Here is a 15,649-nt window from a genome sequence, read left to right as displayed (position 1 = left end):
GCTCCAAACAACCAGTGCTTGGCACTACTCTTGTACAATCTATCTCCACATGAGGAAACATCACAGRACCAAAAAACCCAGAAAACTGTAACGAACCTGTATTTTTCATTCAATGTGGAAATAAAATATCCACTTGCTCACAGTTAGTTTTCTCCACAAAGCCAGTTGTTGGCAGATAACCACTTGCACACCTTGAAATGGTTTCCACAGCTACCTACAGTCCTGGACGCACCGCTACTTTTTTTTTATTTTTGTTCTTTTTACTCATGTTCACAAGTAATGAAGCAGTGCAAACTTAGCCCAGCACATTGGAATGTTTCTAAGTAGCAGAGTAACAGAATAAAGGGTGAAGTTTGGAGGGGTTTTTCGGTTTTGAGGTTGTGATGGACTGGAGCCTGAGCCTGGCTTCACAGTAAAGCCATTGAGGTTCACAAAGCCCAGCTCATACTCCACTGTCAAGAACAAACTGAACAAATTGAAGAGCTACCAGCAACATGCACAGCTCAAACAGCCACAGCAGAACAACCATCAGCTCACAGCCACAGCAGAACAACCATCAGCTCAGTCTCAAAAGGTGACACTTTTTTCTCCAGTGAGAAAAAGCCTGCCTTTCTTCATGTAATTTAGTGTTAAAAAGCAGACAGAAACCTTTGGTTATTTCAGCATGGAGGATTTAACAACATGTTGCTCAAGAAATCTTTTATGTTCAAGGCTCTGATGATGTTGAGAACCAGGTCCTACAACCTTTGTACATCAGGGTAAACCAACATCTCCAGTTCAGACAGTTGAATTTCAGGACTATCTACACTCAGGAGAGCACGTACTGTTAGCCAAAGGCTCTTTGGCAGCTTATTTTTCCTCCCAAGTAACACCAGTTGCAAAACATTCTTGACAGTGAAAAATTTCCCTTTTTTTTTTTCTTTTTAAGCAAGCTTTGATCTCACAGTCCTGACACAAACAGGGAAATAYTTAACAAAAACTACTTTTACTCCAGTGACTAAAAGACGTAATACAACACCAAAGCTCAGTAAACATTTTKAATAACTTTGAACATCAGAGCACCTGTTTTGAACAGTTGTTGGTATTTGTCCCTGGGACGCTCATCATCTGAATTAATCTCTGCTCATTGCATAGACAACAGAAGAGGATTCTGTAAGCTTCTATTTCTGCTCAAAGCCATGTACAGCCTTTCTTGAAGTCGGCAGGTAAAATAAGTTAAATTTTAGAGGACAATCATTTAAACAATCCTTTGGAGACACTCTAACAATGTTATTGAAAAGCTTGTAGTGGAAAACACCCTATTAAAGTCAGCGACTGAAAAATCCACCAGATTATGGTCCATGAACAAAGGGAACCCTATTACTCCAGGACCATTAATTGTGATTCTGCCAAGCACTGCTTTTGGTCATGTCAGAAATTTAGTTGGTAACTTTTTATCAAAACCTTTAAGTATCCAATTTAGAGAACTCAGATTAGATCATTCACAGAAATACAGTGCTGGTGAAAAAAAGATTCCRTTGCAAAGAAAATTAAAGCAAAAATGAACTATTTTGATTAAGCGAGGTCAAAAAACCCTRAAGCTGTTATTCACCTGGAAAGCTGTAACCACATCATCACATCAAAACGGAGACAAACTAAACTGACACAACCTCAGAAGATTAGTTATCACTCTGGTCTAATCCAATTAGATGTGTTTCCTGATTTTACTCAATGTAAGACTTCTCCACCAGCTCCTACAAAGGAAACAAGAAATCTCCTGATACRAAGTGATAATCTCCTGATAATCAGCACCACAAATAATAAAATTCCTGCATAATAAACGGTTTGTTGTGCATTTTTTTACATTAAATCTGGCAAAATAGTTTAAAAAACTATTTAAACATACTATCTGCTACCCAGTGACCAAAAGCCCTTGGATTTTACTACACCATTTCACAATTCAATTCCTTGTATCACACCACATTGACCAAGAAGCATAAGGAAAAATAAAAGTGAACCAATGCTCTCCTGCTGATTAAGACAAATTCAAATGTAGTTTTTTTGAGAACTAAGGATTTAAACATTACAATAACATCGATCATTTATTGAAAGCTTTAAAAAATACTAGTTTACACYGCGCAACGTGAAAAACAAATTAAGCTGTATTTTGTTAAATGCAACCAGAGCAGCTCTTCTAAGCTATTTATTAATTATATTTTCTTCACCASCTTTCAGTATGCAAAAGATGGCCTGACAGGTTCTGCTCTTTGATACTTTACTACAGAAGCAGAGGGAGTAGGGCAGCAGTGCCTTCTTTCTTTTGACTGCGATTTTAAAACATTTCACCGACCTTCTCCAAATTTTTAGGGAACACACAAATTTATATTAATATAAATAGCATATGATCCACAAAGCAGCCATGGTTTTGCACTTAAGCACTGAACCCAAGTCCTACATGTGTATCCTGTTTTTAAGTACTGTACATTGTCTTAATGTAAAAGTGTTAAAAAGTTCAACCTTCCCATGCGGAATTCAGGAAAGAGGGGGAAGAGGAGGACAATCAAGTCATTTTGCACAGATGTTGCATTAAGACAATCAGATAGGATAAGAGACCTATCCGAACAAAAAGCAGGAATTTAAAACCACATGGACAATGAGAGAAGAGAGTCCACTATACCTTCTCTTCAATCTGGGCCTGATTTTGAAACAAAACCAGACCAACYTGCTAAAATAAAACACTTACCAAAAATATRATCTGTAGCAACAAGACAGAAAATTCTTCTTGAGAAGCACTGAGATACCAGATGGAAATTTGTCAATCAAGTGAAAAAAAATATGTATAGAAGACCGAATTAATTACTGTTCAATACTTGATATTGGAATGAGAACAACCAATGCTACAATTAATACCTTTGAAGAAAAATCTATAAAAATTCATTTTAAGGGAAAAAAATTCTATGTCAACATCTTTACTAGGCTGAAAGACAATTAGTATTCAAAATCAGCAATTAGTAAAATTATCATCTAAGAGTATCGTTTATTCATGAGAAGTAATATTAAATTCATTAAATTAAAGAAAGTTTCCTTTACAAAGACTAAAAGAATGGAGAATACTTGAGATTGATTTTGCAAAGACACGCTGATAACTGAAACCGAACAAAAGAATTTGAATATTTTATTTTTTCACCCACTGTTTACAGATAGTTTTATAACCATTYGTTATGTAAGGTTTGATTCCTAAATCATGTCAATGTGACAGCAAGATCTTTGTTTCAGGAACTATAGTCAAAAGTTGCAACCATGATGGCAACCCCTGCCAGCTCACCATTGTTTCTAAAATTTGACAGTTTCTCCAAGTACAAGGTTAATTCCCAACATCCTCAAGGCAACTTGCAAAACACACCAATAAATTAATGATTGCTAAGTATCAGTGGTACTTCAGAGGCACAGTTTAAAAGGAAAAAAGAAAAGTCGCAGAATTCCAACATTTTAATGATTCCTTTCTGCTGCCAGGTGGAACGTCTGGTGGATTCAGAAGAGCAACAGCTTCCCACGGAACTTAGCACAGATGACTAAATGCTTTTGATGGCACAGTGAACCTCTATTTTAAGACTTCACTTTTAACTTTGCATTACAGTTCACTACCATATGACTAGAGGCCAAATGCTAGGAATTTGCATTAAGAATGAAAGCATACACAATCTCCTGGAGCTACCAAGGAACTGCTGCAGCAGGAATGCTATAACATGACATTTTACCTCAAGAGGCATACTTGTATTTCTACTGCAGAATGTTTCACTTAACTGTGAGCCACTTGGATTGAGGACTAAGAAATGATCAGTCTTGTAAAGWTCACACAGCTACTTGGAGGATTCATCAGCAGAAAGATTAAGTTTTCAGCTCATACCTGTTACAAACACAGTCATCTCTTAATAKAATTGATTGACTTTCTATTGAAGCTTGCATTTTACAGTGGGCATCTATAATACTGTAATCATGGAATCGCAAAATTGTTAACACTGGAAAAGACTTCAAAGACCATCGAGTCCAACCACTGACCCAGCACCACCACGTTCACCACTAAACCACATCCCCAAGTGCCACATTCACAAGCCCTTTGAACACTTCCAAGGGTGGTGATGCCACCACKTCCCTGGGCACCCAAMTCCAAKGGCTTTTGGCTCCTGAAGATCTAACCAGTGATAACTACTCTAACTGCACTCTCAAAGTGCATGAAAATGTGGGATTAACAAACATGGCAAAGTAAGACTTGGGAAATTTCAACCCTCAATTTAAGGAGGAAAGCAGAGCCTAGATCTTGTATAAACCACAGAAGGGACACTAATGGAAAACAATAAAACCTGTCCAGTCACAGTTTTTTTGAAGAAGAACAATCCTCTCTGAGCAAGCTGAGCATGTGCTGGCATCATCTACTGGGTTAGGCTTCTTAAAAGAATTAAGTGAAGGAACCCCTTGTTTCTGGACCTACATAGAACTTAACCATGTACTAAACGCTGGTCAGCACAAAGAAGCACCTTCAGGCAAATGTGAAAGTGCTTTTTCAAAGATTGAGAAGGTTTGAATAAAACAATATTATCAACTTAACATCAAGTGAAACAGAGAACACAGCAACTGAAGGACAACCATTAACTAGGCTTGGTTTAGACACAGCACTTTTCCTCCCTTGAATCTTATTTACATCACCCATGTGTTGTAGTGGCACTTAATCATTTATTATGCATGCAGCATATCAAAATTGCTTCTTTACATAAGACTATATTATTTATATCCAAGGAAACAAATCTTTTTTGAAGTCCTGGCAAAGGAGCCCAGAATCTGGTCTGCTCACCAAACAGACAGAACACATGCTATGAAAGGGGAACTTCTCCCCACACCTTTCTCCCCCCGCTCTTTGCTTGACTTAGGCAATGTCAAAAGGCATTTGGACTCCACGACTAACCAATCCCTGGATTCTTGCAAAGCCAATTATCTAAATTAGTAACAACTCCTGTCACTATTTCTGAAGCTGGCACGTATCCCCAAGATAGACATTAAATACGCATTTCACGCAAGCCAAGTTCATCTACACAACGCCAGAGCCAAGAACTGAAAATGTTCAYCGCTCTTTTCTCTTGGCCTACTACAACAATTTAAGCTTTTTAAAGCTCTCTTCTGGGACATGTTCTGCGAGGTCATACTTTAAGAACTACTTATGCAACAGCAAAAGGAGCTCATGGCTCCTGTGGACAGAGCGAGAGGCCCAGGGATGGCCATCAGCTGTAGCAAGCAGCCAGAGCCAGCAGTTTGCTCAGGATTTTCTAGAAGCCAAGGGCTCGCTGTTTCCATTCACCACACTGCCTTGACAGAGCCTTCACATTGTTGCTCCATCCCTTTGGATACCACACACTTTGGCACCTCCTGGTAGAATCCCCAGYTCTACTTGCAGGTGTCAACACTTTTTCCTTTCCTGCTACCATACCCACTGGGTRACAGTTGTTTAGTGGCCAAAAAAGACCTCTATGTTGCATAAGCTTGCGTGAAACCTTAAATATGCCACATAACATCAGCAGTTTCCTGGAAATCCCTAGCCAAGTCTACTGCTACATTCAGGCAGAGCTTTGGCTCATCTAGGTTACCTTCAAGTGTAGACAGTGGTGGGCAAGTCTTGAACAACAGGTTTTCTGCAATCTGCAACTGCAACCAGTGCATTATGTCCTACTCAAGATGGAGATTTTCAACAGTGAAGCAATGGCTAACATAAATTACATCTGAATAATCCTCCAAGTCTGGAAAAAGCCACAGGATGAAGATTTGCCCACCATTTTAGCAAATGAAGCCATCCAGTAAATCACACTGTAGCTGTTCACGGAACATCTGGTGAGGCCACCAAAGTAACTGAAACCRTCTACAAGCCCTTCCCTTCCTCTCAGCGAGGTTAACCGCGCAGACTTACTGCAGATTAAAGGCAGATACAGAAATACCTTGTCCCCAATATCCATTTACCTTGTCCTGAGGGCCTGCCAGGCKGCATCAATGTCTGCATACAGGTTTTTCTCAGAGGGTTTGCCGGTGCTCACCCCGTAGCCAGAGTAGTCATAGGAGAAGACGTTGCAGTTGATGCGGGAGCCAAGGCCAATGTAGAAGCTGCACATCTGGCCCAGGTCCACAGCATTACCGTGCGAGAAGAGCAGCGTGTACCGGCCAGTGGGGGCACAGCGAACGAACATGCAGCCCAGCCTGTTATCTCGGGCCGTGCGGGAGAAGAACACTTCCACGGCATCCAGTTCCCGCTGGGAATACTGCCAGTCGGCCCGCTCGCTCAGGTGCAGGCTGCAGGTGGCCGATCCCGTGGGGGTGCTGGCCCCGGCCGCCGCCCCGGGCTCCTGCTGCTGCTCGGGCTGCAGCACGGTGTAGGTGGGCTCCGGGGGCAGGAAGGCCAGCTTGGCAGCGATGCGGCTGGGGCAGGGCGGGCAGCAGAACAGCCAGCACAGCTCGCCCAGAGAGAAACCGTTCATTCTGGGGCCTTGTTCTGGCATCAGAGACGCCGGAGAAAAGCTAAAGCTCTGCTGGAAAGAAGTCACACGGAACCGACCCGGAGCCCTCCTCCGACGCGACCTGCCGCCTTCCTGCGAGGCCACCGGCTGCCCTCCCAGAACGCAAACAATGGCAACCTTGGAGCAACTACAGTTCAGCAACAGCAGTGCAGCTCTTCAAAGCCTCGAAACTGCTCACACAAACCAAAAACACAACCCCACGAAATACAGATGGGCTACAACCGGCCCTCACCCCACCACACACACAACTAACGCTACGGCAAACGCAACTCTCTGAAACACGATCCTAGACCCCCCTCACAGCACATGAGCCACACGTACACATTTACAAAATGAATTCCCCGATCCCACGGCTCAGTACAGCGCTCCAGCCCCGGAGCCGGTCCCCCGCACGGAACATGCAGGATCCAGGCAAGCACCTTCCCGCACACACCGCACCACGCGCGGCTCCACCCGCTCCGCCCCGGCCCCCGGGACGCCCCGCAAGGCAGCGAGGGGCCCCCGCAGCGCCACCGCCCCCGGCCCGGCCCCGGCAGCGTCCGCGGGAAGAGGAAAATGAGAAGGAAGAGGAGCACGAGGAGCGGGACGAGGAGAGTCCGAGGGGAAGGGGAAGGCAAGGTCGAGGCTCAGCCGCGCGCGGCCGCGGGCAGGGCCATGCCGGCTGCGGCGCGCAGGCAGGAGCGGGCAGCGGCCATGTCCCGGCTCCCCCTCCGCGCCGCCGCAGCGCTTCCGGGTTACGGGCGCGGAGCGGCGCCGCCGCAGGTGCCGGGGCGGGCGCGGGGCTGTGCCGGGTCGTGCCCGCAGCGCCGCCGCCTGGACGGGGCGCCGGGAGGTGCGGGCGGTGCGGGAGCGGGTCCCACAGAGCCGGCCGGGGTGCGGGAGCGGCCGCCGGGCCCTTTAAGGGACCCCCCTCAATCCCTCCGCCGGCCGCCCACCCTCGCGCGTGCGCGGCGGGGCCGGGGGCGAGCGGCGGCGCGCGCCGGGGCCATTTCGCGCCCTCTCCCTCAGGGGACCCCGCACCCCGCGCCCTCTCCCTGAGGGGACCCCGCACCCCGCGCATTTCGCGCCCTCTCCCTGAGGGGACCCCGCACCCCGCACCGGCCCGGCTCGGCTCATCCCGAGCGCCCACAGCTGAGGAGGGCCAGTCCCCGAGCGGGGCACGGCGGGCCGGTGCGGGGCTCCCCATGGCCCCGAACATCGCTCCTCCAATTTTCCAGGTTGTGCAGCAATGCCGGTGGAGCTGCTCCTCTGCAGTGCCCAGCGCTCCAGCTGCACAGAGAGCTGGGCGTCCAAAAGCTCTGGAGGATCTGTGGATTTGGGTGAAACTTGCWGTTTCACCAAAAGAGATACCACGGAAAACTTAAAATGGTGCAATCGCAGAAGGCTCATTTCCTTAGAAAATCAGGGTAATGACCCGTATCCCAGATAATTCATTGGATAAATTAGCAAATTGCTTAGAGCATATGGCAGACCTCATGGGTCAGTGGTACTGCATCTCTAACACGTTCTTCGACCCTGACAGCAGAAAGCAAAGATTGTGGGCAAATGATGCCACATTTATGTGTAACTTTCTGTTGGTAACACAGGCTATTGCTAGACGCTTTAGTTAACCAGCTCGGCGTGCTTGCTGAAAAAAAATATTCACATAGCCCAAGTGAAAATAYAAAGAAAATTACATCTGTGCAATTGCATTTACTCTGCAGTTCTTGCACRTCCAACCAGTGCCCTGACTTGAGACATGATGAGCATGTTCACCCGCTGGTGTTGCTGTCCTTACATTTGCCCATTATACTACTCGCTACCCAAGAGGAAGAAATTTCCAAAACTTCCAGAACTGGAGTCATTCCATTAGTTACCAATATGCCCTTCCCTTTCACGTTCGTTGGGTAACACATGCCAACTCTAAGAAAACTCAGTTCAAAACCTCTGTACAAAAAGTTGGTCCTGTGTGATACGCCTCTGGAACRTCAAAAATGAGCTCAGCCCCTGTCCATATCAGTCTTTAGTTTTGCTAACAATGGGAATTTCAGAAATGCTAAAATCAGCCAGCAATAATTGTGTCTATGCTGACTATTAAGGGAGAAAATGAAAGGGAGAAATGTGTATCTTCATCCAGCTCGAACATGTGGCCTCTGGCATGGACAGACTGTTCCTCTGGAGGACACAGAATACCCAGTTAATTACACGTGTCCCAGGCATGTCCCACTGGGAGGGTGACAGGTCCAGAGGTCGGGCAGGGTAATGAAACGTGTCCCACCTACTGATGCTGGGTTCCTTTGGGTGGCAGAGACAACCAACGCTCCCATGTACAGGTCATGAAATGATGAAAGGGACTCCTACTCCACAGACCAGCAGGGAATCTGGATAAAGAAAACACAGAATAGATAAATGAGGGACCTTGTGAAATTCCTTGTGGATGACAAATGCCCTCAAGCTCCACCTCAGCTGCTACAAGAGACACTATTGATAATCTGTGGGAAGGCTGATAGAACCCTGAGAAAACCCTGAACATACCCTGAGAAGTGATTTGGCTGATGAGAGCTGTGAAGAGTCTGCCTAGTGYTGCCACTACGCGTTCCTCTCACTGCACACACGCTGAAACCAAGATAAGAGCTGGRATCTGGGCATTAGCACCAGCTGAAGCTAACATTTCTCAGAATCCTTTCAAAGGCTCGCCCAGAGCCAGACAGCAGAAGTTGTTATATCATAAAAAGATTGCTACTCCAAAGAATAGACAATTTAAAGGACAGTATTTCCCATGCTCCACCCTGGCCCTTCCTTAGGTTATGTTTGCAGTAGTGAGATTAAAGTATCCTCCTTGAAACAAAGAGGAAATGTTATGAATTTGCTCCTTGAATGAATGGGGCTGTGCAAAYCTCATTAGTTCTCATTACTTATTAGAGTTATTTCTTCATTGTTCACATCATACACTCTCTGTGGTTTACATTAATCTCAGTCCACCCCTTCTACAATAAAATACTTTCTGCGCAGTGGGAGCCTTCTCCTGAAAGATAACATTTGCTGAAGTCTTGGAGAACAAAATGAAGAAAGCAGCAAGAAGGAATGACAGAAATGGAGATTGTACTGGATGAGAAGGAGGGAGAAGTAAGAAAAATGTGTTCTTGAATACTGCTGCCATCATGGCAAGATGAAAACAGTCAACATGAGTTTGTAGTTCAAGTAAAGCAAMCCGAATTAGCACTCATGGTTCCCCTGATGCTATTGCCTCAGTCCAGCAGTCCTTCTCATCTCAAATCTCCTGAACCCCAACTCCGTACTTCCGTCCACTYATTTCTTTTTATTCTGCCAGCCAGCAGGCATTTGCAGTTTTCACTTGACCAARCACTGTGAAAATGCTCAAGATAAACAAGTTTTTCTGCTTGTTCTGTTACCACAGAAGTCATCTTTTTAATCATATGTAAATAAAGCTGTCTGCATTGCTGTGCTTTGTAGCTAACGTGACACTAAGACTGTGAAATACCCTTCTTCTTCACTAAATGCTAATATTTGACCTGTGAGGGAAGAATATGCAAGAACTTAAWAATAAATTGTCAAGCCCACTTAGAAAAGGGAAGCATCCCATAGGAAAACATTACTGAAAGTTTTTACTATGAACCTTTAAGTGATTTTTGATGGACTTTGATGGATGGCTCAGGTGAGCAGGGAAGATCTTCAGATAGCTATCAAAGGGCAAATACAATAAACAGAACACTCAGCAGTTGGTTATGTCTTGGTTATTTCCATGTCCTGTAGCTTCATCATGTCTCTTGCAAGGGCAGAGCACTTTGCACCCCACTTCCTTTTCCTGAACACGGGATAGACAAAAAAATAGGCCAGAAGACAGTGAGACTGAAGCCAAAGAAGACACCTGGCAGCAGCTCTGTGAAGATTATGTATCTTAAACATTAACCATGCCTGACTTCCTGCTGCTGCTGGCCGACTGTGTGACTGCCACAGCTGGATAAACAGTCCCCATCTCATTCATACCTGCACACCGGCAGCTRTCCTCTGCCTGCAGGACTGGTTACAAACACCAGACTCAGACTAGGAAGTTCCTCAAAGCATATTTGCTTATTTCCTGGACAAACAGTGTGTGAAGAGTGCAAGTATTGTTTCTTACTGCTCATGTGAGTTAATAACTGTGTATCCCGGGTTTCTAGGATATTTTAAAGCAGTAGCAGCTCAGCTGAAAAAAGGGTGAGAGATCACACTGGAATCTTCCAAACTAAGGGGCAGGGCAAATAATCAAGCMCTATTAATGAGCATACTTGGCTGAGTTCTCATCAGCCATGTCACTGTCCAGTTCTTTGCAGTTTCTGGACRAAAGTGTGCCTGAAAGAAGGATTTGAAATAGAAGAGTTATTTTGCTTTGGGAATGGAAGAAGACCCTCCCAAACATAAGAGAACCAAATGTGGTGGGAAGTGGTGTGTCTGGAAAAGAACTCATGGGCARCAGAGGATGGCATCAAGAACTTGCTGGAGATATACATCACTCTGGTGCCAGTGAGAAAATCATAGAATTGTGGAGTCTTTTAGGTTGRAAAAGACCTTTAAGATCACAACCCCACCTGGCTACAATCTCCTGTCAGATAGCTGTGGAGAACAATAAGGTCTCTGCTGGGCCTCCTTGTCTCCAGGCTCTGGTTCTCTGTAGAGTCAAAACTTGAAGATAYAACACCCAAGTTAATCATCCAGGGTAAGCAAGCTAAATACAGCCTTCAGTACATGGCCCACACTTATGTTTTTTCTATTGGGTGTATCCTTCCCTACATTGTGCCAGCGGAAAGAGCTTGGATTACTTATTTCTCTTTCTGCAGCTGAGCAAGACTGTAGCAATTTTCTGCCACATAAACCCATGCAGCATTAAACTTACAGGCCTATATGGACAGAAKTGTTTCAATTACTTTACCAGAATGAATAAAACAAAGGAAAAATAGAAAATTTATGGAGCTTGAATGATCAATTTCTTCAGAAATATGAGTCTAAGACAAATGACACTCTCCAGGGTTTAAAACAGTTTCTTCTAGGTCTGCTGGGTTTTAGTCAAGACTCAGCTATCTTCAGATTTGCTGTGAATACAGCATGAGAAGAATGTGGAAAGGAAAACAAAGATGTACAAACATCAAAACTTACAGGAGGGATAGAAGGGGGAGGGTGAAGTGGCAGCTATGTGATAATATACAATGAGGGTTTAGAGTCTTGATTTGCAGTGACTGCATTTTATGCCTGTCACTGGCAAATTGACATTTTAAAGATATGTTCTTGATTGCTTTTTCATGTCAGTATCTTTGTTCAGGCTACATCTAGGCTGATGAAAGGAATTTCAATTAAGGATGAAATCCTTTCCTTACTGTATTGAAATGCACAGGGTGGGAGCAGAAGAATAGAGCAATGAAAGCTCTATAGAGAGTTCTTTAAGGCATCTTGCTGACACAGGACAAGATAGTTTAGGAATGCCTGGGGCAGTGCACTCTGTAATGGTTTACTGTGCCTTTACAAAGAAACAGTGTGCATTCACCTTACTGCCTGCTGCCTGAGGCCATTTATCATTCAAACAGGGGGCTAAGGGTTTAATAAATCCCAATCTAGTTTAGTCCACAAGGGAATGGCAGTCTGGAGTCATTCAGGAGTGACAGGGAGGGTGGCACATAACCTGGCAGGAAAAGGCTGATTTTCACCCTGTGTATGTAAGCAGTATCCTGGGAAATGAAAGRGGTTACAAATCTGCATAGTGAAAGCCTTGGGGAAAAGAAGTGTGAAAAATAGTAAGACATGGATACAAAGRCGTTCRAGAGAGAAAAAAAGAGAAAGACAATAGAAAACTGAGAGCAGGGGAAAGAAAGGAATACTAATTATAGGAAACAGCACCAAACCCACRTTATCTACCTACCTTGCTATCACTTWGTATTTGGGGTGAAAGAACAAATTMGTTCCCACTGGACACTTTCATGGAGATGTATTCCTCTTTCATGCTTGTCCTTGTCCACCATTTTCCAGCCTATCTTGTGAGAATTTTTAGTTTGCTGATACATCCAGGATGCTCACYCAGCCCTTGCAGCTGGGCTCCAGATGTTGCCATGACCTTCAGAGAGCAGCTGATCCACACTCCTCTCCCAGTCTGTGCATACAGCGTGGGTGTAACAAGTGCACTCCAAAGACTCCTCAGGACCTCTMCATGTACCTGTAAGTCGTGCCTTCATTCAGGTCTGAAGCTGGGCATTGAGGCATTACTTCTCAACAAAATCTGGACAGGGGCTGAGTTCTGTCACTGTGGCCACACTCATAATCAAGCTAGCAGTTCAAAGGCAATTTGTGTATGTCAACAGCACTAGGGTCATTAATGTGACAAGCATAGACATATATTTAATTCAGACATATATTTAATTCACTACAATAATTMATCTATTAAGATGATCTGATTTACCAGCAAGAGCCAGAAGGACTGTTCACATGGTTTTAACAGTGCCCAGTTATTCAGGGATGAGGCTGTCATACATGAAATCCGGATCTGAGTATTTGCATACAACTGCCAAATGCCATGTATGTTACAGGAACTGAAGTGGAAAACTGCCAAATTCTCCTGCAAGAATGTGGGAGCTCTGATGGTGTATCACACTGTTCCCTGAAAAGAAAATTAAAACAAAAACAACTGGTTTTTGTGTTTCCCCACTTTACAGAAATCATCAGAAAACATACGCTTCATTTCATCATAAACCTCCAGGGCGTTTTCAAGGTCAGTGGAGATGGAGTTCAGGCTCCCATTCATGAGTGCTGTTTATGTAATTAAAATAGAAAAACAAATTTTGGCTTCTGCATGCTACTGTGTGTCAGAAATCAGCAATGCTTTCTTGAAGCATGTGGACTSTTCCAACTGCGTGTCAATCTTCACATCCAAAGTCTTCAACATCCATATTCTTCAACAGGAATAAACCTATGATAATGAACTCGAGTTTCATTTTTAAAAAGCACAAGCATAGAAGGGCCAATTACGATTATTTAAAATCTATGGAGATCTATCAATTATTTTCTTCTCAACATCACTTAAACTTGGTTTTCTGAAATCATAAAAACTAAAAAATGCCATTAGTCTGAGACCATCCCTTGACTGACTGAGAGATGTAAATTTGAAAAGCAGGTCACATATCTTCACCTGAAATACGCATTTGAGGTTGCAAACTAGACAGCCCACCTCTCAAGATTTACCTACTCCTCCTTCCTTTAAGCTCTTATCTCCCCTGTTCTCCCCAGAAAGCCTGGATAAAGCCTGTTGTTCTGTTAACATGCTTTTATGAGGGCATGAAGAAGCAGAGAACTGACCTGTGGAATATATTCCCTCTTTGGTGGTGCTGCTGGGGGTTACTTTACCTGTCACTGGACACTGGTGTCATTCTTTTTGCCTCCTGTGGCAACAACAGCAAGGCATCAAGAACTGCTGCCTATCCCAAGGGTGATCTTCRACTTTCTGGCACTCATCTGGAATTCTTCACCCTGATGTTCTGAAAGCAAATTGGGAAAACTTTGAACAGATAYCCTGACACAAGGAAGCTGGAGAAAAGAGGTCAAGCTACCAAAAATGCTGCAATAAACCAGTGTGTGCTCCATATGCAGCGCTGGCTGAGTGGATTGGGCACATGGGACCAGTGGAACAAGCAGGGTTAAGAGACAGATGAGCAGAGATGCTCCTTTCTGTGAAAAAGAGTGGTAGGAGGCAGCAGAAATGACACGTTCTGGCTTCATTCCTCACCARCTGCCTACAACTGTTACCATTACTTAAAATCAAATATTGTACCTTTTAGCTCAAGGACAAATTCTGAGAACAGAAGGAGACAGTGAGCTGAGAGTCCTCTGCACTGTCTCAGAGTCATTTTGCRGGCAAACTCAATTCCTCCACATTGCCTTTTAGTCACTGTGGTTTCCAAAAGGTCAGACCCTGATGTTCATAGTCTGGGGGAAATTTCCTAGAAAAGTCTTCTACACTTGGTCCCTAATGTCTAAAGAGCTATGCAATTACATCCAAGCACAGAGCTCTTTTGCTACTTTTCCTATAATCAGTCTTGAGAGTAATTTATTTTCCTCTTTACTGCAGTTATTTATGTTTTTGTCATTACCTCTCATCTGTCATTTCTTCAGATTATTGCAGTTCCTTCAGCTTTTTCATTCTTTGGTTTCTGAGTCATTTCTTCATCTCTCCCAAGCTGACCCACAATTATTCTCAAATACTCCAGGCTGGATATGGTACCCCAACYGTGGCCTTACTCATGGTGAGTAGAATAAGTAGGATGAGCTCATACCTTATAGATGCACTTTCACTGATCTATTCCAGTATGATGTTTGCTTTTTTTTTCTTTTTCAGTACGATCTGCATGACACTGGTGGTTCCCACTGAGCCTGCAGTCCTCTCTAACCCCCATACCTTTTCAGCTAACTCCTGCTTGCTCTGTTGGCTCTTTACTCCATTACTTTTTGCCATTGATTATTCCTACCAACACACAAACCATTACAGTTGTCCTTATCAGGTTGCAGCTACCCACTTCTAACACAATCAACACGCTCCTGCAAACAAACACAGTGCTGAGTACAGAGCTTGGTCAGGTCAGCCCAGACTTTTTAGGAAAGCACTTAATATTCTTATTATCAGAACCCTTCTTGTCTGTAGCAGATAAATGCTGTTGGCCAGGCAGGATGACTGAGAGGGTCTCCCTGGGAACCCTTATGCTGCCCTGAGTGGGCAGGTGCTGTAGGGCAAAGTGCCAGCCTTACCCCAACCCATATCCCACGAGCCAACCCTCTGCTCCTGAGCTTTGAAACGAGGCAGGCAGGAGCAAAGTCTCACATTTCTCCAAAGAGAACAAACATTTTTTCTCTTTTTGACTCATAGTGCCAAAAAATAAAAAACAAACCATAAAAACTATTTACCATCTGATGAAAAAATAACTATTTTCCCTTTTTTTGATGAACCTGTGATGCAATATCTGCTGAAATAGATGGGGTACTTCAGGGCACATGTGCTTACTCAAAAGTTTGGTTTTTTTTTCTGAAGCATATAAAGCTTTCCACAGATTGRTCCCCAGTCTTCTAAAATCTCACACGGTGTTATCTGTGATTATCAGACTGTA

At 44.1% G+C, this 15,649-nt stretch overlaps 2 protein-coding genes across 2 annotated transcripts in view; one reads left to right on the top strand and one right to left on the bottom strand.

The window, feature by feature from the left end:
• The window catches only part of ABHD17C (abhydrolase domain containing 17C, depalmitoylase), a 28,138-nt gene extending 20,868 nt beyond the window's left edge, over window positions 1-7,270 (bottom strand). The window contains exon 1 of the mRNA XM_057365859.1: window positions 5,983-7,270. Coding sequence (XP_057221842.1) covers window positions 5,983-6,515 — 533 coding nt within the window. The 5' untranslated portion in view covers window positions 6,516-7,270. The remainder of the gene's footprint in view (window positions 1-5,982) is intronic.
• On the top strand, window positions 6,932-14,900 carry LOC130573384 (serine/arginine repetitive matrix protein 3-like). Its single transcript, XM_057365795.1, has 2 exons — window positions 6,932-7,703; window positions 14,887-14,900. Exons 1-2 carry the CDS (start codon window positions 6,932-6,934, stop codon window positions 14,898-14,900), a joined length of 786 nt encoding a protein of 261 aa, XP_057221778.1.
• The last annotated feature ends 749 nt before the right edge of the window (window positions 14,901-15,649 follow it).

This window comes from Malurus melanocephalus, unplaced genomic scaffold (assembly GCF_030028575.1).
Source record: "Malurus melanocephalus ecotype Western Australia unplaced genomic scaffold, MMel_1.1 scaffold_58, whole genome shotgun sequence".
NCBI classification, from domain to species: Eukaryota; Metazoa; Chordata; class Aves; order Passeriformes; family Maluridae; genus Malurus; species Malurus melanocephalus.
The sequence above is the reverse complement of the archived record's forward strand: the minus strand, read 5'-3'. Positions and strand labels throughout refer to the sequence as shown.

Coding starts and splice junctions, on each gene's coding strand:
- LOC130573384 (XM_057365795.1), top strand. CDS start 6,932: ATGCAGGATCCAGGCAAGCACCTTCCCGCACACACCGCACCACGCGCG.